The sequence below is a fragment of the Camelina sativa genome, chromosome 9, assembly GCF_030686135.1.
Source record: "Camelina sativa cultivar CO46 ecotype springtype chromosome 9, ASM3068613v1".
Lineage (NCBI taxonomy): Eukaryota > Viridiplantae > Streptophyta > Magnoliopsida > Brassicales > Brassicaceae > Camelina > Camelina sativa.
In genome coordinates this window covers 3,942,144-3,962,685 of record NC_141888.1, presented here as the reverse complement: position 1 = coordinate 3,962,685, position 20,542 = coordinate 3,942,144, and the positions used below count along the sequence as shown (strand labels likewise).

At 33.2% G+C, this 20,542-nt stretch overlaps 5 protein-coding genes and 1 pseudogene across 9 annotated transcripts; 3 read left to right on the top strand and 3 right to left on the bottom strand.

Moving 5' to 3' along the window:
- Nucleotides 1-447: 447 nt before the first annotated feature.
- On the top strand, nt 448-2,366 carry LOC104714970 (uncharacterized). Its single transcript, XM_087465222.1, has 7 exons — nt 448-471; nt 602-721; nt 831-914; nt 1,176-1,303; nt 1,421-1,502; nt 1,594-1,666; nt 1,787-2,366. Exons 1-7 carry the CDS (start codon nt 448-450, stop codon nt 1,882-1,884), a joined length of 609 nt encoding a protein of 202 aa, XP_087321348.1. The 3' UTR covers nt 1,885-2,366.
- Nucleotides 2,367-7,933: 5,567 nt separating this feature from the next.
- On the bottom strand, nt 7,934-9,106 carry LOC104710376 (TLC domain-containing protein At5g14285 pseudogene; annotated as a pseudogene). The gene has a single exon (XR_015564970.1). The product of XR_015564970.1 is annotated as a TLC domain-containing protein At5g14285 pseudogene (transcript).
- A 1,648-nt stretch (nt 9,107-10,754) lies between these two features.
- LOC104710375 (uncharacterized) lies at nt 10,755-12,320 on the bottom strand. Its single transcript, XM_010426954.2, has 6 exons — nt 12,212-12,320; nt 11,754-11,879; nt 11,617-11,657; nt 11,262-11,330; nt 11,117-11,173; nt 10,755-11,015 (listed from the first exon to the last, which is right to left on the bottom strand). Exons 2-6 carry the CDS (start codon nt 11,869-11,871, stop codon nt 10,941-10,943), a joined length of 360 nt encoding a protein of 119 aa, XP_010425256.1. The 5' UTR covers nt 11,872-11,879; nt 12,212-12,320; the 3' UTR covers nt 10,755-10,940.
- An 834-nt stretch (nt 12,321-13,154) lies between these two features.
- On the top strand, nt 13,155-14,096 carry LOC104710374 (uncharacterized). 4 transcript variants are annotated; one of them, XM_087464077.1, is made up of 4 exons: nt 13,155-13,416; nt 13,520-13,623; nt 13,732-13,854; nt 13,938-14,096. In XM_087464077.1, exons 1-3 carry the CDS (start codon nt 13,218-13,220, stop codon nt 13,852-13,854), a joined length of 426 nt encoding a protein of 141 aa, XP_087320203.1. In that variant the 5' UTR covers nt 13,155-13,217; the 3' UTR covers nt 13,938-14,096. The 4 variants fall into 4 exon arrangements, with proteins under 4 accessions (XP_087320203.1, XP_087320202.1, XP_010425254.1 ...); XM_087464076.1 differs by having other exon boundaries at nt 13,157-13,416; nt 13,732-13,850; XM_010426952.3 differs by having other exon boundaries at nt 13,163-13,416; nt 13,532-13,623.
- Nucleotides 14,097-16,641: 2,545 nt separating this feature from the next.
- Nucleotides 16,642-18,392, top strand: LOC104710373 (large ribosomal subunit protein uL15c). Its single transcript, XM_010426950.3, has 4 exons — nt 16,642-17,027; nt 17,104-17,470; nt 17,719-17,870; nt 17,951-18,392. Exons 1-4 carry the CDS (start codon nt 16,944-16,946, stop codon nt 18,182-18,184), a joined length of 837 nt encoding a protein of 278 aa, XP_010425252.1. The 5' UTR covers nt 16,642-16,943; the 3' UTR covers nt 18,185-18,392.
- LOC104710371 (uncharacterized) lies at nt 18,371-20,314 on the bottom strand. Its single transcript, XM_087464651.1, has 2 exons — nt 20,095-20,314; nt 18,371-19,674 (listed from the first exon to the last, which is right to left on the bottom strand). The coding sequence occupies exon 2, from the start codon at nt 19,606-19,608 to the stop codon at nt 18,514-18,516; it is 1,095 nt and encodes a 364-aa protein (XP_087320777.1). The 5' UTR covers nt 19,609-19,674; nt 20,095-20,314; the 3' UTR covers nt 18,371-18,513.
- Between the last annotated feature and the right edge of the window lie 228 nt (nt 20,315-20,542).

Below are 20,542 nucleotides of genomic sequence, written 5' to 3'. Positions count from 1 at the left end.
GTTTCAAGGATCGATCTATAAGCTTTCGTGTAATCGATCTTATATCGTTACAGATCTAGGGTTTATGATGGTACTTGAAGGATGCTTGATTCGGCGTTAAACTGGTAGAATCGTCTGGGTTCCTTCTTCTTTTTGTCCTGGTGAATGGTTAGATTCGTTCCTCATCTTTTTTGCGATTTTGGTTTTTAGGGTTTCCAGGATTATTAATAGTTTGTTCTTTGTTTATAGGGTTTGAAGATTGTCTCCGCATGAAACATTCTTCGGGGTGTGTAAATCTCTGTTATTACTACTATCGTATTTGGATGATGTTTGATTCGGTGTACAACTGAGTTCTTTTCTTCTTCGTCCTGGTGATAATTGGTTAAGATTTGTTCCTTTATCTTTTTGCGATTTTGGTTTCTTAGGGTTTCCGAAGATTTGTTCCTTGTCCTACACTTAGGGTTTCTTATGATTTCTAAAGATTCTGTTTCGGTTTAAGCCTATCTCATTTGGATCGTTTAATCAATAGGCACTTACCTGTTTTGTTAAGAGAACTGTTTGAGTTTGCCTCTTTTTGTATGTCTTTATCACAATTTTTTTTGTTCTTGGGTTTGTTTTGCAGACATCACTATTCTTCCTTCATATATGTCCGTCTTCGCAGCGAGTCGTGTACCTGAAGCTCGCAGGTCGGCTATTGCTGGTTGTTTCTCCGTCTCATTTGGAGCTTTGGGGATCTTCTCAGGTTCTTTGCTTAATCATCATCCCTGCATTTCGTCACTCTCATTCTTAATTAGGGGGTCTAGAGCTCGTTAACTGATAGCTTGTTTGATTTTTGTGTCTTTCCGGGATAGCAACGAGTTGAGAAGTCTGTGCGAGAAGAAGGAGAGAATTTGCATGCTGTGTGGAGTCCAGACTCTAAATTGATTGCTGTTCTTGTAAGTTCTTAGTTTCACTCTTTTTACTTAGCTGGTTTCTGCTACTCAGTCCTTATTCACCTGAGAATTTATTGATTTGCGGATACATAATCTAGTTCTTGGATCTTAAGGATGACAAAAGAAACACACATTGTATTTACACACATTGATGATATCAGACATTCATAAGCCTTATCTCATTTGGATCGTTTAATCAATAGGCGTGAAGCTTGATGGTATCAGACATTCTTAGGCCTACCTCATTTTTGTTTTGTTTTGCAGACATCATCTTTCTTTCTTCATATATATAAAATAAAACCCGGAGAGAGACAACCATCGGAGTTGTGTTTTGCAACCATATCTCTTTTGCTAAGTGAGCAGGTCCCTTTTGCTGGGAAGGACTTGTCTTTGTAAGTGCTTTTTTCTGTACGTGTCTCTGCCGTGCCCAACATTTACCGTATGAGTTGAGTTGACACAGTAATGTTTTGTGACTGGAAATGTAAGGCCAATTCTTTCACTCTGTGTAGGAGCAATTTTGTGAGGGACAGCAAAACTATGCTTTTGGGACTCTCTGATGGATGTTTATATAGTATTTCCTGGAAAGGAGAGGTAATAATGTATATCTGCCTCATCTTCGTTGTTTGCTTTTGGGTTCTTTGTGCAGGACTCCTGATTTCTAAATTTGTGTTTGTCATTGTAGTTTGGTGGAGCTTTCAGTATTGGCTTCCATTCTTCTGATAGCAACATTGATAGACTCTTGTCCTACACTTTTGGTAATGGGCTAGTTTCTGGAGTAGCTTCGGAAACACTTGCATCTGATAAGGATTTCTTAACAAAATCGGCTATTGTTCAGCTATTGGTTAAGATTCTTAATAGTTTGTTCTTGTTTATAGGGTTTGAAGCTTGTCTCGGCTTGAAGCAATCGTTGAGGTATGTAAAACTCTGTGTTCTCGATTTCAATTTCTGTTTTTTTTTTTTTTTTGTTATCTGAGTTGTGGATGATTGAAATCGAAGGAGAGAACAAATATGTATGAACAGCTCTCGTAGATGAGATCGTTTCGCAATTGACAATTTTATTGGGATTCTGGAATCAAGATGATTTCAATATCTGGTTGTTTTTTTGGTTTTTTTGTTGGTTTTGTTTTCTGAATTTTGGAGGATTGAAATCGAATTAGAGAACAAACATGTATGATAAGTTCTTTTCAATGAGATTGTTTTGCAATTGACAATTCGTTTTGGGATTTTGGAATCAAGATGTTTGTTTCAATAGGATTTCAAAACCTTTTAAATCGTCCTGCAGACTCTTAATCTTGGGATATATTGTGAACAGTTTGGTTTTTGTTTTTGTTTTTTGTTTTTCTTTCAAAACCCAAGAAGATTCATTGGCAGACACTAGTCTAATTGTGTTCTGTCAGATTCTTTTTGGGGACATTGTCCCTTGCAAACTGTGAATTGAACTGGCTGGGTAGTGCATGCATGTTGGGAGTTGGAAAAGAGATTTCGATGGGAATGACCTCCGGGTAAAAGTCTTAAGACAAAGACTGAATAACACAAAAGAGCTCTAAGAGTTTGGTACCCACGGCTTTAAATGGAAATATTACAAGACATAAGAGCTCTAAGAGTTGGAATTGGAATGACCTACGGGTTAAAAGTCTTAAGACAAAGACTGAAAAGAGCTCTTATGTCTTGTAAACTGGCTGGGTAGTGCATGCATGTTGGGAGTTGGAAAAGAGATTTCGATGGGAATGACCTACGGGTAAAAGTCTTAAGACAAAGGCTGAATAACACAAAAGAGCTCTAAGAGTTTGGTACCCACGGCTTTAAATGGAAATATTACAAGACATAAGAGCTCTAAGAGTTGGAATTGGAATGACCTACGGGTTAAAAGTCTTAACAAAGACTGAAAACAGCTCTAAGAGTTTGGTACCTACGGCTTTGGACGGAAATAACCTATGGCTTAGAAAAATTACAAGACATAAGAGCTCTAAGAGTTGGAATGGGAATGACCTACGGGTTAAAAGTCTTAAGACAAAGACTGAAGAACACAAAAGAGCTCTAAGAGTTGGAATTGGAATGACCTACGGGTTTAAAGTCTTAAGACAAAGACTGAATAACACAAAAGAGCTCTAAGAGTTTGGTACCCACGGCTTTAAATGGAAATATTACAAGACATAAGAGCTCTAAGAGTTGGAATTGGAATGACCTACGGGTTAAAAGTCTTAAGACAAAGACTGAAAAGAGCTCTAAGAGTTTGGTACCCACGGCTTTGGATGGAAATAACCTATGGCTTAGAAAAATTACAAGACATAAGAGCTCTAAGAGTTGGAATGGGAATGACCTACGGGTTAAAAGTCTTAAGACAAAGACTGAAGAACACAAAAGATGGGTGCCCACGGCTTTGGATGGAAAGAACCTATGGCTTAGAAAAATTATAAGACAGAGCAAAGTACAAAGAAGACAAAGACTGAATAACACAAAAGAGCTCTGGTACCCACGGCTTTGGATGTAAACAACCTATGGCTTAGAAAAATTACAAGACAAAAGAGCAAAGTCTTAAGACAAAGACTGAATAACACAAAAGAGCTCTGGTACCCACGGCTTTGGATGGAAACAAACCTATGGCTTAGAAAAATTACAAGACAAAAGAGCAAAGTCTTAAGACAAAGACTGAATAACACAAAAGAGCTCTGGTACCCACGGCTTTGGATGGAAACAAACCTATGGCTTAGAAAAATATTACAAGACAAAAGAGCAAAGTCTTAAGACAAAGACTGAATAACACAAAAGAGCTCTGGTACCCACGGCTTTGGATGGAAACAAACCTATGGCTTAGAAAAATATTACAAGACAAAAGAGCAAAGTCTTAAGACAAAGACTGAATAACACAAAAGAGCTCTGGTACCCACGGCTTTGGATGGAAACAAACCTATGGCTTAGAAAAAATACAAGACAAAAGAGCAAAGTCTTAAGACAAAGACTGAATAACACAAAAGAGCTCTGGTACCCACGGCTTTGGATGGAAACAACCTATGGCTTAGAAAAATTATAAGACAAAAGAGCAAAGTCTTAAGACAAAGACTGACAGACACACGACTTAAAGAAGTTATAAGACAAAAATATTTGGCAAACCAATTTAAGAGTGTTTAAGCAGAGGGCCAACAAGGTAAGTAAAGGGGCATGTATGTTCAATGGAGACTAACTAATTATGATTTCCTCAGGTATGTGGTTCTGAAGGCGTTCAAATGGACAAACTCTGAGGAGATTACAAGTGTAGCAGACTTCTTTAACAGGTATGTATTTTTAAAATTTGTTTGAATTAGTTGATTATATTTTGAAAATCACAAGTATGAGACAGAAACGTGAAGTAAATACTACTTTTGATTTGTTTAGGTATATGCTTGAAAAAGGTGTTCATAACCAGGTATATCTCAACTTGTCTGTGATTAATTGTTATTATCACCTGTGAAAATTACATGTTTAAGTTAAATAGTTGTCTTAACTTATATATCTACGTAACGTAAAGATATTAGATATGTATATCTAAAACACCATTCTAATTAAAGATGTATCTTGAATAGTTGTCTTTACAACTTATTGTTAACATATCCATTGTTAACTTATTGTGTCTCTGTTTCGGTACTTAAGTAACTTAGAATTTCTCATATCGGTAATTGTAGAAACTCATTGTTAACTTATTGTGTCTCTGTTTTGGCACGTATGTATCATAGAGTTTATCATTTTATAATTGGAAATGCTCTTGTAGTCTATTGTAGTTTTGAACGTAGATGAGACTCTTGCAATTGATGGTAGTAGTTTGCTTGAATCTTGAGTGTCTTTGTTTGACCTTATGCTCATTTTATAAATGGAGATGCTCTTGTAGTCTGTTGTAGTTTTGAACGTAGATGGGACTCTTGCAAATGATGGTAGTAGTTTGATTGAATTTTGAGTGTCTTTCTTTGTTTTACCTTATGCTCTAAAAACCCTTTTCGATACTAATAATCTCTGTTTTGGTGCTTCTATGTAATATAAGATTTTTTATTTTATGAAACTGATAGAGATCATAATTTATTTATACTAAGTACTATCTTAATTAGACTTGATAAAGTCATATGATTTGTTTCCGTTTCTATATTAGGGGCTTGTCTCTTTGTCTATCTTTCTTTTTCTATAAAATCAGTTAATATTTCTCATCTTTCCTAGCCTTGTGACTTTTAACTCCATCAGAAATGGATGCATTTTGTAGTTGCTTATAGGTATGTTATTTTAACGTTCATGAGACTCATGTAGATGATTATAGTAGTTTCCTTGAATCTTGAATGTCTACGTTTTGCGTTATGTTTTAAAGTCTAAACTCTTGGTGATTGACATATTGGCATTTTGCATGATTAACAGATGAATTAGTGTGTTTAGATTCTATAAATTGTACATGTTGGCTTAGTCTTTACTATACAATGATTGATGATTGAAATGATCTCTGTTATGGTAGTAGGTCTGCTCTTAGTCTTACATAGTTGATGCAGCTTGTAAATCAATTGAATCACTAGAATGTTATTGGTTTTGTTTGTTTGAATAACACTTTCTATGATTCATGTAAAAATCAGAAATTAGTTCATTTTGTAGGCGTGTGGAATAGTTGCCTTGTTCTTTCTCTGTTTTTTAGGTCGACTTAATGTATTCTATGTCTATTATTTCTATAATAGCTGTTAGACTTGGATATTCTTGACATTCAACAATATATCTTGCATTTTTTTGTCTATCTCCACTTTTGGTTTTCGAATTGTGCACCATATAATGATATGATTATTGTGTTATTCTACAAACTGTATCAGTCGACTTGCTTTTTTCTTACAATACATTGATTGAAAATATCTCTGCTATGGTGTATTCGTGTCTATCATTTGGTCTATTGAATCATGTGTGTTTTTATTTACAAAGTGCAATAGATATTTCTGGAATTCCTTACCATACCTTTATGTTTCTATAACAGTTCTATGGTTGATGACTTAATGTTATCAAGAAATCAGCAAACAATTTTGTTATTCCCATTGTAGTGTGTTATAACTGATCTTCTCTGCTATTTAGATTAACTATGTTTTTAGATTTGGTCATACTCTAATATGTACATAGTTTATGTTTTGTTAATCTAATTTTATGTTTGTTACTAGGCATTAGGCAAAGTAGCCGATTGAGTTAAAATTATAATTATAGAGCATTATAGTCGATTGTTTGTCAATGGGCATTGGATTTCACTGTTATTTTTGTTCATAAACAATTTTTTGGTATTTGTTTTTTGTATATAGCTTTGTGTTAGAGTACTAATATACTTATAGAGCATTATAGCTGTAACGTTCATAAGATTTGTCTGGTGTAGACATCTCTTACGTTTTGGTTGGTTGTCTTTTGACCATTTTTTTTGGATGATACCATCTTAAATTTTGCTTCTCGATAATTGAGTTATTTTGCGTGATAAGTTAATGTTAAACTTTGTATGTTTATCCTAAATTACACCCTTAATTGAACTTTCAGTGCTGTCTATGATTAGTATGTGTGTGTTTTGATTTAGTATGTGTATGTCTTGATTGAACCCGGCTTGAATCTTTTGTTTCCATTGCATAGAGTGTTGCGTGATTGAACTTAATAACTTGGACACTATTTTACTATTCAAAAAAAAAAAAATACACAAGTTGTGTAACACAACTGACCAACTTAACAAACATAAACGTTACCAACAAAAACAAAACCGAAACCACAATTTAAACCAAAATTACATATAATAGCACAATACTATAAGTTCATCCCATCCAACGGTGTTATCGACAAAGAATTGGGTAACCCTTCACTAAAAATAAAGACATGTAAGCCAGCAAGAGACTTGGTATTGAAAAAAAAAATACTGTAAGATGTTTTTGTCAACGTAGTTTTATTTTCTTGGTCAACTCCCATTTAATTAATATAATATAATTACCAAATTTGCAAGTCATCGACATCAAACAATATAATCCCATGTGGCGTGAACATTTCTAAATTGTATTCACTTATCACATGAGTTAGGAAACTTTTTGGCCTAATCACGAATTTAAAGGATGTTTACTTTTTAATTTGAACTAGGATTTAACCCGCGGTACACCGCAGGACAATATTTTTAATTTTAAAAAATTTAAATTTATATTGTATTTATTTGTTATTTTATTATTGTTTTATTAATTTTAAAAATATAAAATTTTACATGTATTTGATATAAGTATTCAAAGTATAGGATTTTTTAGTGTTTTCAAGGTTTTAACCCGTGTGATATATGTATAGTCTATTAATACATTTATCTTCTGGTACATATCTAAAAGTGTTTTAAAAAAAAACAATTCTACTTAACTCTCTATATGAGATTAATGCTAATCCGTCTCATCAAAATCAAAATAAGTTTTTGCGTAAAAAATAATCAAAATAAGTTTTTTATCAAGTTTAATTATGTTAATTATACCAAATTAGCATATTTTTATAGTTTATAATTTTTCCTTGTCAATATATATAATTTATGAGAATTAATAGAATTTTAATTTTTTTGGTAATTCCTCAAAAATAAATTAAAAACCAAATTATATGGGGGGTTTTCAACATATTTAATGTGACATTTTATAATTGGATTTTTGGATTTCTGGTTTAGGAAATTTATTAATGTTAATATAATTATGGATATTGTAAATTTTTTTGTTATGGAAAATCTGTTGTATATCATTTATATTTGGGAGATTCTAGCATCCATAAAAATAGTTTTGGAGATTGAATGGGTTAAAACTTTAATGAGTAGAATTATTTTTGGTTAAATTGGAATATATATATGTTGTTAAGATTTTATGGTAATAAATGTAACAAATGTTGGTCAATTTAAGAAAGTTTAGTAGTTGAGTTTCTCTCTAATGTTATTTATGGAATTGTTTTAGGGGTTAATGTTGTAAAAAACAAATTAAATAAGTAAAACTTAAAGGGCATAAACCAAAATGTACTTCGAAAATGTTAATATAGATACAAAAAAAGGTTAAATAAAGGTTAAAACATTCAAGGCTTGACAAGTATAATTTATTGAGTTTACGTAAGATTCTCACGTTTGCAGAGTGATTCAAGAAACTAACAGCACAAATAACAGTTAGATTTAGAGTGATTCAAAAAACTTTACAAAACAAATAAACAGTAAGATTTAGATCCACATAATTAAGGTACAATATTGCATGAACATTACTAGATCTAGATTTCTATTCAATCAAACAATTTTTACCTTTTTGTTCGGAAAAAGAAAAATACTAATCATTTCATTTAGATTTCTTGTCAGAGTTGTTCTTCTCTCTAAACCAATCAACCCAATTACGTAAAACCCACAAAACACTAACCAAAATCGCAACCCCTATCACAACAAGCCACGACAACCAAGCCCACCGTGGAACCGCTCCCTCGGCCGCACCGCTGACGTAAAACGCCGCCATATCGTACAAAGCCACCGGACCAGCTAATCCACGAACAAGAGTGTAAAACAAGTAAAAAGGAGGAGACAAAAGCTCCCTCACTTTCCTCGCCATCACGACGTCGTGTTTCCTATACCCGCTGATCGTCCAAACGTTCTGACATGCGCTTGTCACCTCCGCGAGGACCAAGAGGAGGAGAAGCGCGTGAGCTCCATGACCGACGGAGAACCGACACGTGGCGAAGACGTAGAGCGTCGCGATGTGGTGGAGGATGAATATGAAGTCGTTAGGGAGGAAGATTAGGTAGTGGAAGAGATCAACGGTGAAATAAGCCATGCTGAAGTCGAGCACGGTTGATTCCACGACGGTGTTGGGTGAAGCGAATGAGTGAACGGCGGCGTGTGGGGTTGTTAAAAGCGCGTGAGAAGCCATTACGACGGCGGGAGTGCCGTGGAAGAGTGACATTAAGCAGCTAGCTCCTAAATGTGATGATGATTTCCATGAACGGAAATTATGAAATAGCCGATGAGGTATACGGCGAGGAAGAGGAGGAGAAACAACGGAAGTGTCACCGGAGAAGAAGAATAGTCAAACAACGACGTTTCCATGGTTCTGTTTTTTTAAACTGTTTGGTTGTCTAATGTTGAAGTGGCGGTTTTTAAATTGAGAGGATTAAGGGGTGTATTCAACTTAAATTTCTAGTGATTTATGTAAAATTTATAAATGCTATGTTATTCAATCATGGAATTTAAAAAGACTTCTGAAATTCACTGTTATTCAATTATGGATTTTTAGAAGTATACTAAAATCCATTGTTATTGAATTAATTATTTAAAAATCTACCTTAAAATCTTATCTATATATACATTTTTGAAACATTTAGCAAATAAATCCTAGAGTTGCTACTTATTTATAAAGAATTACATTATCAATAAATTTTAAATTGAAATTTAAAACCAATATTTGGGGCTAAACAAAATTTCCTAAAATATATCCTTAATCAATCAATGACTAATTACAATATCTAATTAAATTAATTACAATATCTTCAATTAATTTTTTACTATCCTTATAACCAAACATAATTAAAAGATTTTGTATGAAATATAAAATAATATTTTTAAATTAAAATTACAATTTTCCTATCATCTTTGTTTGATTTATTTAGTTTACTTGCTTCAAATCATCATAAAATACAAAAATTAATGTAACTATATTTTTTTGCATTTTTCGTTATTTGGATTTTGAAAAACATGCATGTCTTACTTAAGCAAGGAAGAAAAATTGTGTTTGGATATGTAGCAGATTAGTTTGTGTATTAATAAAAATTAAAAATTATATCATTAATTGTTATTGAATCATCAGTTCATTATTTTGTTAACACCATCGATTTAGAATATTAGGCATATCTAATTGAATATATTAAATTACGATTATGTAAAATAAACAAGCAGTACTATGTTATATTCTGAATTTAACAATTTAAACTGGTAAACCTAAATTTTTAAACCGGTAAACCTAAATAATATATAGATATAAGGGATATACATTTAAAATTTACAAAACATTAGTCATATATATATATATATATATATATATAATCTACTAAAAATTTATATTTATATTTTACTTTTAAAAATATAGTTCTGCGGTGTACGGCGGATTAAAATCTACTGTTATTCAAAACAGTTTGTAGATTTGGATTTTAATAATTTTTTGGGATTCTGGAGAATTTGAAATGATTTCTTTAGTTAGAAATACAGAAATACAAATCTCATAGTTTTACGTGGAATTTGAAAGAATTTTACAACAAATCATATCAACCTCCTAAAATCATCAAAATTAATTAAAATCTCATGAAAACTAAAATCATTTGGAATATTAGGTTGAATACACCCCTAAATGATTCGGTGCGGTGAGGTGTATGGAATGTAACAGTACATCTAAGATGTCAATGGTTTTGTAGCCGTTGGATTATGGAGAAAGATTAAGTTTGACGTGAATGTGTATTAGACTAGTTGTGTGCGTGCTTACAAGTTATGCTCTGGAGGCTTCTTTGGATATTCGTTTCGTACTATACAAGATGTGTAAATCACGGACTTGTAGAGCAAATACTCTTTGATTTATTGTATGATCCAACCTTACATTATCCTTTTTTCATGTAGACTAGTACAACACAGAAACAAAAAAAAAGGAGAATTTGTTTTGGTAGCTAGTAAAGTCTATTAAAGACCACGTAGATACGTTTGTTCAGACAGTTTCAAGTGCGGTAGTATAGCCCTCAGTGGAGAAGGTAGAACATGCTTTGGGAAATTGGATCAGAGACATCTTTTACTTTATGAAAGAAAGGCTATACTACCGCACTTGAAACTGCCTAAACAACCATATCCACGTGGACTTTACTAGATGATTTTAACAGCTACTGATGATGATGACATTGAATGTTTGAGTTCGTGACATAAATGCAAGAAACTACACATAAAGTTCTAATGATCACACCGGATATGAAAGTTGATAGATAATATTGATGTAAGAAACAAAACTGGTATGCTCTGTGAAATCTGAAACACATGTTGGAGAGATGATTATAACCTCAACCTTCTGTGAATCTATGACTACAATTGGGGCAAGTGTAGTATGTTGTCTGTCCTTCATCCGCTGATCTCGTCTGCAAAAACCAGAAATATCCCATGAACACAACTCTTTGAAACTGAAACAAAGAAGACAATAACTTGAAAACAAAGAATCGAAAGCTAGAGTATTATATACCTGTCTGGTTGTGTATACAAGCTCTGGGTGCTGGCATTTCTCGCACGCCTTTTTGATCTGCAAAGAGACGAATCATCCATCAACATCACAAGCCATGGATTGAGAAAGAAAAAACGTGTGATAGATCTGTTATCTTATTACAAACCTTTGGTAGCTCTGCTTCTTCCTGCGTCTTTTCACCAAAGAGAGATATTCCTAATTCTCTTCTGATATCCTGTAGTAAGCAAAGAGCATGAGTTGTATGCTAATGTTCATGATAAAATGTTCTTGCAAGAAATAACAAAACAGTCTCTAATGTTCAGGCCTGAAACTAACTACATAGCAGGAAATGATTTTTTTCAATTTATGTGTGTGTGTTCATAGCCTAATAACAATGGACTAACACAAACCAAGAGCATAGAGAACATTACAACTCAGTGAAACAGAAACCAAATTTACACAACACAGCAGCTTATGAATAACATATAGATTAAAATATATGATGCAGGAAAGAAACATACCTCAGCAGAAACTGTGTAAGCTATGTTCTTGTCAATGATATCTGAAAAAGCACAAATAACAAAGTTAACCAACCAAGAAACAAGAAAACAAAAACTGTTTCGATTTTGATGATATAAAGAGAGAATTTCATGGATACCTTTAGCATTTCTCGTTGTTTTGCAAAGTGGACATTCTGCACACTTGGTTGATTTCAAAATCAGCATATTCCCACACAACCCACAGAACAAGAAACCACTTTCTCGAGACTTCTTCATTACAGAACCTTTTTAACACAAAAGACACCAAAAAAAAAAAAATATGTGCTAAACAAATTAAGTAAAGTAATCATCTTTAAGCTTGATATCTCCATCAATGTCATGTAAGACTTGAACTATATGTTCTAAAACATCAAAATACAACTAAGAACTCCGTTAAGCTCATACCCAGAATCTAAAAATCAAGACTTTAAATCCATTGAAGTTCAAAATTCGAACTAACCAAGCGACTCATACGTCTACTTAAACCATTGAAAAAAATGATTGTGATAAAAAAGATATGCATCTAGAAGCTCAAACAGAGATATATTTCAATCGAATTGGAGAATCATCAAAGTACCTTTGGATTACGATCGAGAATGCTTTTCGCAGAGAGCGTCTCGAGAGACAAGTAATCTAGGGTTTAATGGTAGACGCAGAGCTTTTATAATGGGCTTGAAAGAAGGCCCATTTGAAACCGTTATCGAGCCTTTATAAATAAAAACTAGAGCCCACCAGATCTTCGGTGGTTACTGGTTAGGTAGGTAGGTTGTAAAGGACAATGAGCTAATTGTGTCCATTGAGCTAATTATGTCCTTAGGTTAATTTTTTAGGTTTTATAATTATTGCTGCCAACTCTAAGAACAATGATTTTTTTTAAGTGATCAGTCATCACTCATCACTGGCGGTGAATCAGACAAAGAAGATAATTGTTTTTATGTTGTCATCAATGGCGTGTTTTTGGCAATTACCAACCACGGTCCACTCAAATTAAACCATTTTATGAATTAATATCTCTATCAAGAATTGGTTGATAATTGTTTTTAAAGTATAATATGTCATGTTGTCGAATGAAATCATATTATTCGATTTTTTTTTCAGTATAATATTACGATAAATACTTTAGACTAAATGTGTTCGGATTAATTTGGATTAAACCTCTAACTAATCCTTTGAATCTTTCAGTAAAAAAAAAACTAAAATCCTTTGAATCTTTCTGTGAATGTTTTTTTTTTTTGCAAACGCATTACGAATTTATAAGCATCCGAACTAAACCTAATTAGTGATCAAGCGATCAATCCATAGAGTTTGCAAATTTGTGGGACTGGTCAGTGGTCAATGGACTTGATCCATATCCATATTTATTACCAATATATCATGTTGTCCAACTTATTTTATTTTGTAAATGAGAAGAAGAAAGAATCAAGTCGTTAAACCATGCTTTTCGATTACCCCAATCACCTAAGATATATAATTTTTTTTATATATTACTCTCTTTGATGACATGTTAATCCACTTCTAAATAATACTATAAAGTTGCACCTTGACAAGAGGTTTTAGCAGAAGAAGAAACAAAGAGAGAGAAGATGAAGAATGTTATGGTGATTATTGACGAGAGCAACTCGAGTTATGATTTACTCATTTGGGCTCTTGAAAACCACAAAGATACCATTGAGAGCTCTAAAGTTTTTGTCTTTGCAATACAGCCACAAAACTCCTTTACTCCTCATACCGTGCTCTCTTCATCAGTAGGCTTTGCTCAAATCTTCTATCCATTTTCACCTAGTAAGTTTTTTTTTATCGGCTAGCTAATATCTTGGAAATATTCAAAAAAAAAGAGAGATGTAATATTTTTGAAAGCTAACTTTTTTATGTGTGTTCTCTTGAGTGGTTTTTGCAGATTCAGAACTCATAAGATTGGCTCATGAAAAGAATACGAAAATTGCTTTGGGTATATTAGATAAAGCGAAGAACATGTGTTTAAATCATGGGGTAATAATCTCTTGACTAAATCATATAAATATTTAAGTTCCTTAAATATATCATTTGATGATATGTTTAATTAGTCTCATGATCTCATCATAATTTTGTTGAAAACAGATTAAAGCAGAGACATTTACAGATGCTGGTGACGCTAATGACTTGATCCCAAAGATAATTCAAGAGCGACAGATTGATGTATTAGTTATGAGCGGTCAACAAACTCAAAAACTCAAAAAGTGAGTAAGTATTATTTTTTTGTATTCAGTCAAAAAACTTAGTAGTACGTAAATATTGGATAACTCATAACTTTTAAACAAATGCAGGTGCTTATATAATACAGATTGCTCTCTTGTTGTTGTGAAGAAAAGACTTGTCAAAGATTAAAGAAGTTACGAAACCCCCTAAATTATATGTTTTCGTTTGTGATTGAGATTATGTAATGATTATTATAGTTTGGGTTTGTAGTTGAACTTATCTTATAATTTTATGGGTATATATATATATATATATATATATATATATATATATATTTTTTTTTTTCTTATTGGCACCGGTATATTCAACTAAATGGCCCAATCAAGAGGTGAGCATTGTCCCTTGGCATAGCTTCTCAACAAACTCACATCGAGTCGAAGCTCAAGGATCCAAGTGGTCACACATGCATCTCCTTTTTGTTTGGATATATAGGATCTTCAACCACTTCATCATCATCACAGACAAGTTAAAAATTTTAATATTAGAACATCAAAATATGTTTTTTAAAAAGTATATTGTTGACAACTAGTTCGAATCTATATATAGATTTTTGGAGATATTTAGCAAATAAATCCTGAAATTCAAATCTATTTTCAATCATGTCATTGACATTAAATATTTTTTAATTTATAATTTATTATTTATTAAATTATGATAAGATTTCTGATTTTTGTAACAATTATTTCCCCATAACTTTCTAAAAAAATCGGAACTATTATTATTAACATTAAATACTAATTTGATAATTAATTAAATAAATACAAGTATGTCATGCTTTTAATACAAAATCAGTGTATACGATTCTTTTAAGATCATGTATCCACCTAATTATCTTTCTTAATCCTAAAGTTTGTTACTATCAGGGACAAATGGAGGTATTAACCTTTTTCATGTGTCCTATATGAAATCGAGCGTTGCTTCTTCATTTAACGCTCCGATCTGAATCATTAATTTAGAAGTTATCACTTGCGACAATGTTTTGCTCCTGCTTGAGAACATATTATCAATCTCTTCTTGAACTAACTTTCAACATATTATTAATCATTGATGTTAGTAATTGTCCATGTTCATAACAAGATTATATATTAGAGCAAGTGCTAATATTATTTATAACAAGATTATATATTATAACAAAAACGTAAAGTAAGATTCTATGTAAAGTAATGTACACCAACATAAACATATAATTAGATGGTTCATTTGTTTTACCAGATCCTATAATGTATAATTTCATGTTTCAAATCCATTTACTAAATTAAATTGTTTATCATGCAAAAAACAGTCTTATTTTCTCAAATTTAGACTTAGTTAAAGTATTTACGCAACACTCATTATTACTAACTAACCATTCTAATCATAGCTTGCTGAGGATGATTGGACTGCCTCTACTTAATTAGTTTGTTGTTAAGGGTCACCTACACAACGACAACATTTTATTAACATAGTTACTAGCCATGTCTCCTTAGCTTGAAAATAGGTGGTACGCCTTATTTTGTTGTGATTTAATGGTCACCTACGAATAAGAATCATTTTATTTACATTGATATGAGTCATTATCATGTCTATTTTATTTACAGATCAGCCCCAACTTAAAAAATGTGTGTTTTTTAATATGCAATCTTTGTTGCCAAAATTCTTCTATTTAGAGTATATGAGACAAACAAAAAAAAAAATTAATACGGAGATACTCATATTTTTGGCAACAAAGGTGTCAGAAAAGGTTGTTCGAAGTAGAAGCCGAGACTCACCGGAGCTTCGTCGGAGCTTTGTCGGATTCATTGGATTCTCTTTGTTGAGGTCCAGACGTCTTCTACTTTACCGAAACTAACAACTCTTCGTCTAATATTTTTTTTTTTACTAAAATAGCATAATTGTCATCGTATTTACTTAAACAAATCAGAAATATGATTTCTTCATTACAATGATGTTCTTTATTTGCTAATTAAAATTTATTCTGATGTTTAAATCATTTTCAAAATATAAAAAATTTTAAAATTATAGGTTACAAATTACTTATATATCAACTTATAGATTAAATCTTTAAAAATACATTAAATTAAATTATTTAACTTTGAAAATAAATCAGGTATTCATAAAAATGTAACATGTAAAAGTAAAAATTATCTTGTGGATTACTAAAGTAATTTAAGTAAATACTAAATTAAATGTTTCTGCCAAAAATTGTTTTAGATATATTTTAGTTTTAAATATCACCTGACGGGTTGTATAGCAGGACGGATTTGGATTGATATAAATATAAATTAAAATATTATTAATTCGGTGTTCATTATGTTATTATTTTATTAACACCATCAATATGAGAATATTAAAAATTTAAATTAAATTAGGATTATGTAAAAAACAAATATCATGCAATGTACCACAAATTAATCCTAAAATTAACAATCTAAATATAAAACACTAAATAAAATCAACAAACAATTATAACTTAAAATTTAAAAGTTTTAGTTTAAGAAAAAATTGTCCTGCGGTAAATCTAGTTGTTCAACAAAATCCAAATATCATATTACAAGACTGTATCTTGTGCAAATAAATGTAATAAATTGAATCATACTGGTTTAAATTACTTTCATTCTTTTATCGATTGATTTTTTTTTATTTTTTTTTTAATTTCCATTCATTACTTAAAAAAAGTCATACAAAGTCATCGAGTATTATAAACAAATTAAAATGATTAAAAAACGAATACGATTAGATATAAAATATCATTAGCGAATGATTAAATCAAAATCAATTGACAGTGAGTGAATTGACTCGTTAATGGATTTGACTTCCTTCTTCGTGCTCGAACTTTAAAGCATATGCCATCTTCCACTGTCTTCTATCTCGAAAACTAAAATGAGACAGAAACTAAAATTTTAAACTCGAACGGTTTCGGTAAAAAACTCAATATGGGCTAAATGTTTTCACTAAAAGGCCCAATAAACAATTGAGTGCTAAGCTTGAAAACGCCGTCGTTTGGTTTTAAGTTTCTCATAAAATTTATATCATCTATCTCCTCCCTCATCCTTATCCTTGAAGAAGCTTTTTTTTTCTTGTGCCCCCCTGTGACCATGGCTGCTCCACTCTCAATCTCATCAAATCCTCTCACCTCTCGCCATTGTTACCATCTCCACTTCCCTTCCACTTCATTCAAGGTAACCAATCTCTTCTTCTTCTAAAGATGTCAGATTACACACTCACTCGCCACTAATTCCGTAGAAATGTCTACAGGGAAATGTAAGCGTTTTGGGAGCAAACCCAAGTCAGATTCTTTCTCTCAAACTCAACCAAAAGGTTAATCAAACGAGAAAGCAATTTGCGAGACCACTTCTTGTTGTGGTAAGCCAAACGGCGGCTACGTCGTCGGAGGGAGCAGTAGCTCCGGAGAGATTCCGTTTGAACAATCTTGGACCTCAACCTGGTTCAAGAAAGAGGCAAAAGAGAAAAGGTAGAGGTATCTCTGCAGGACAAGGAGCGAGTTGTGGTTTTGGTATGAGAGGTCAGAAATCAAGATCCGGTCCTGGGATTATGAGAGGTTTCGAAGGTGGTCAAACTGCTCTTTATCGCCGTCTTCCTAAACTTAGAGGAATCGCCGGAGGTAACATTCTTCTGCTTGTTTTGTCTTCTGATTTTACCAGAGTTTGTGATGTAGGCTAAGTGTTCGATGAAATGTCTCACTCACAGACTCTATTTAATTTGGTTATGCTTCTTACCGTTTTATTTGGTTAGGGTAGAATTGGGAACCAAAGATTGAATTTGTATTTGTGGTAGTAAAGATCCTTCTTTGATCCATACCCTTGTTTAGTTTCCTGATGCATTCATGGTGTTGTTGTGTTCTTTAAACAGGTATGCGTTCAGGATTACCTAAATACTTACCGGTTAATATCAAAGACATCGAAACAGCTGGATTTCAGGAGGGAGATGAAGTTTCATTGGAGTCACTGAAGCAAAAGGGTTTGATCAATCCTTCAGGGAGGGAAAGGAAACTTCCTCTCAAGGTTAGTTTTCCAAACTTCTTAGTCCATCATCTTTTTCTCTATAATTATATAAACGCTTTTGACTGGTCTTGGATTTTCAGATTTTGGGTACCGGAGAACTAAGCATGAAGCTCAACTTCAAAGCTCGTGCCTTCTCGACACAAGCAAAAGAGAAACTTGAAGCTTCAGGATGTACACTCACTGTGTTGCCCGGAAGAAAGAAATGGGTTAAGCCTTCGGTTGCAAAGAACCAAGCACGAGCAGATGAATACTTTGCCAAGAAGAGAGCTGCAGCAGCTGAAGCAACAACTTCTGAGCCTGCAGCTTCTGCTTAAATTACTTCATTTTCAAGCTCTTTTTTAACGTTGTAAAGCTGCAGAAGAGAAAACAATTGTGTTTATGAGAAGCGTTTAATTACAATGCCTTTAGTCTTTTTGTATGGTTATGATGTTTACATTATGTTGATTAAGAGTTCATTATCAGAGAGATTTGTAAACGGTATAAATTATTTTGTTCCTCAATAGTCGAAACTTTTTTTTTCAATCTCCAAATAAATTTTACAGAATAGGGTTTTCATAAGTGGGGTTATTACTACAAACGTTTCCCCCATTTTTTTCTTCTCCATAAACTCTTAAACATAAAATTGGTAGATCTTAAAGAGGCATCACAGCTCTTCTTCATCATCATCATCGTCAATGAAAGCTCTTCTTCTAGTACGACGTCTTCGGGATCCAGACTCTTGTTCATCAGAAGATTGATTATTTTCCTCGTCTCTAGATGATGTTCCTGTATTACCTTCATAGCTCTCTCCCCAAAGCCTTGAAGGTCTTGAAGTTCTTCTCCTCCCACCAATCTGTGACCTAGCTCTAGATGTACCAGACCAGCTACTCCTTGGGCCACTTGACTCTGGTCTAAACACGCGGATGAGCAAGAACACTGTGAGCAAGCCACCATCATCAAACAGACTCAGTTCGTCACTACTCCTTTCTTCTCCTCCAAAAGAAGATTGGAGTGTGCTAATTAAATCACCTAAATCTCTCTGCCTTTCTAGCCTCCTCCAGCTTCTCTGTCTCTCTGGATCTGCTTCTGATGGCCTTACTCCTGGATGTTGAACCCTTGCGTGCTTCCTCAGATCAGAGTACGTTCCGCTGAAATCACAAGTCTCACAAGAACAGCTTCTATGTTTTGAGTTCATGAAACACCGAGCAGCTTCAACTACAACCCATTCTTTTATATGTCCACGGCATAACGGGCAAGTAAGCTTAGGTGGTTTGTTTTTTTCTTGATCGTCCTCTGTTGCTACAATACCTTCTTCTCTGCTCTCACCTTCTCCTAAAGTCACAACTGTAACCTCAGACGCAGCAGCCTCTTCTCCTCCTAGATTTAAACCAGCAGTTGAGTCTAATGCTACATCTTCTACAGTCTCAGTTGTTGTTGTTGTTGTTGGTACATTACTTTCCTCTTGGTCATGAAGTAAAGACAAAGAAGGTGGCTTCTCTTTAGAAGCTTTACGGAACTGATCAAAACAGTTAGAATGGCGATGGCTAGTGTCACACATGTAAGGACGACAGCCGTTTTCATAGGAAGAACAAATGAGAAGAATCCCATTGTGAGGATGTTCCATACAGACAGGACAACGAGCCTCTTCCCATTCCTTAACTTGTTTCTCACTAGGCTTCTTCAAACCAAGGCTTGACTCACAACACAGTGGCGATAATCGTCTATACCTATCCGACCTGTCTTTCTTCTCTTTCGGCATGTTGTTGTATAACTTAAAGGAATAGCCTTTATAAACTCCTTGTTACGAGGCAGCTTATAATTAACCCTGCAATAATAAACTAACTTCCCCATAAGCAACATCATCAAACTTAAAAATTGTTACTTTAACAACAATCCAGAGAAGAAGGAACAAAGTTCGATAAGGGTAACTAAAATCAAGAACAGATCTATACAATACAAAACTGCAACAGCACAAAAAAAAAAGCAGAGTTCATTCATAATAGCCTAAGAACAAGGTGAATCGGATTAGAGAACACAACAAGCACGATAAAAGTCTCAAGAGGTCCTATTGTTCAAATCGAATCATCTAATAGTTGGATTAAGAAACAAAACCGACCCAGATCAGTACGAATTCAATACAAGCGAGAAGAGAAGTGAATCAACGGCAAATGTTGCAGAAACCCCTAATATAATCTGAGAGAGATAAGGCAGAAGAAGAAGAAGAAGAAGAAGAAGATGAGATTACCCGACAGAGAGAGAGCTTTGTGACGATGGTGGTGGAATTGGGATTGATATAAATTAATATGGAGGAAACCCTAAATCGGAATCGGGCTCCTCATTGCTCTCGAGCCATTGAGGTTAGAGAGAGAGAGATAGACGAGGATGATGAGGCGGCGCCTTCTTTTTACTTTACCTTTTTTTTTCTTTTTTTTTTTCTTTCTTCTTCTTGAGATTATAGTATGTATATATATAATTTTATTATTCGGTGTAATAATATGTATTTAAGGAAAATTAAATATTGAAAAGATTTGAACAAAAGACAATTATTAACAGTGAGACCTAGAGAGATTGATGATATACTACATGGCTTCTTTCTAATAAATGATTAATGAATAGTCTTTGTTTTTTTCTTCTGATTTTAAAGCTAAATTTGACTATATTTTATCATATGATATTCTTATGTATTAAACTTG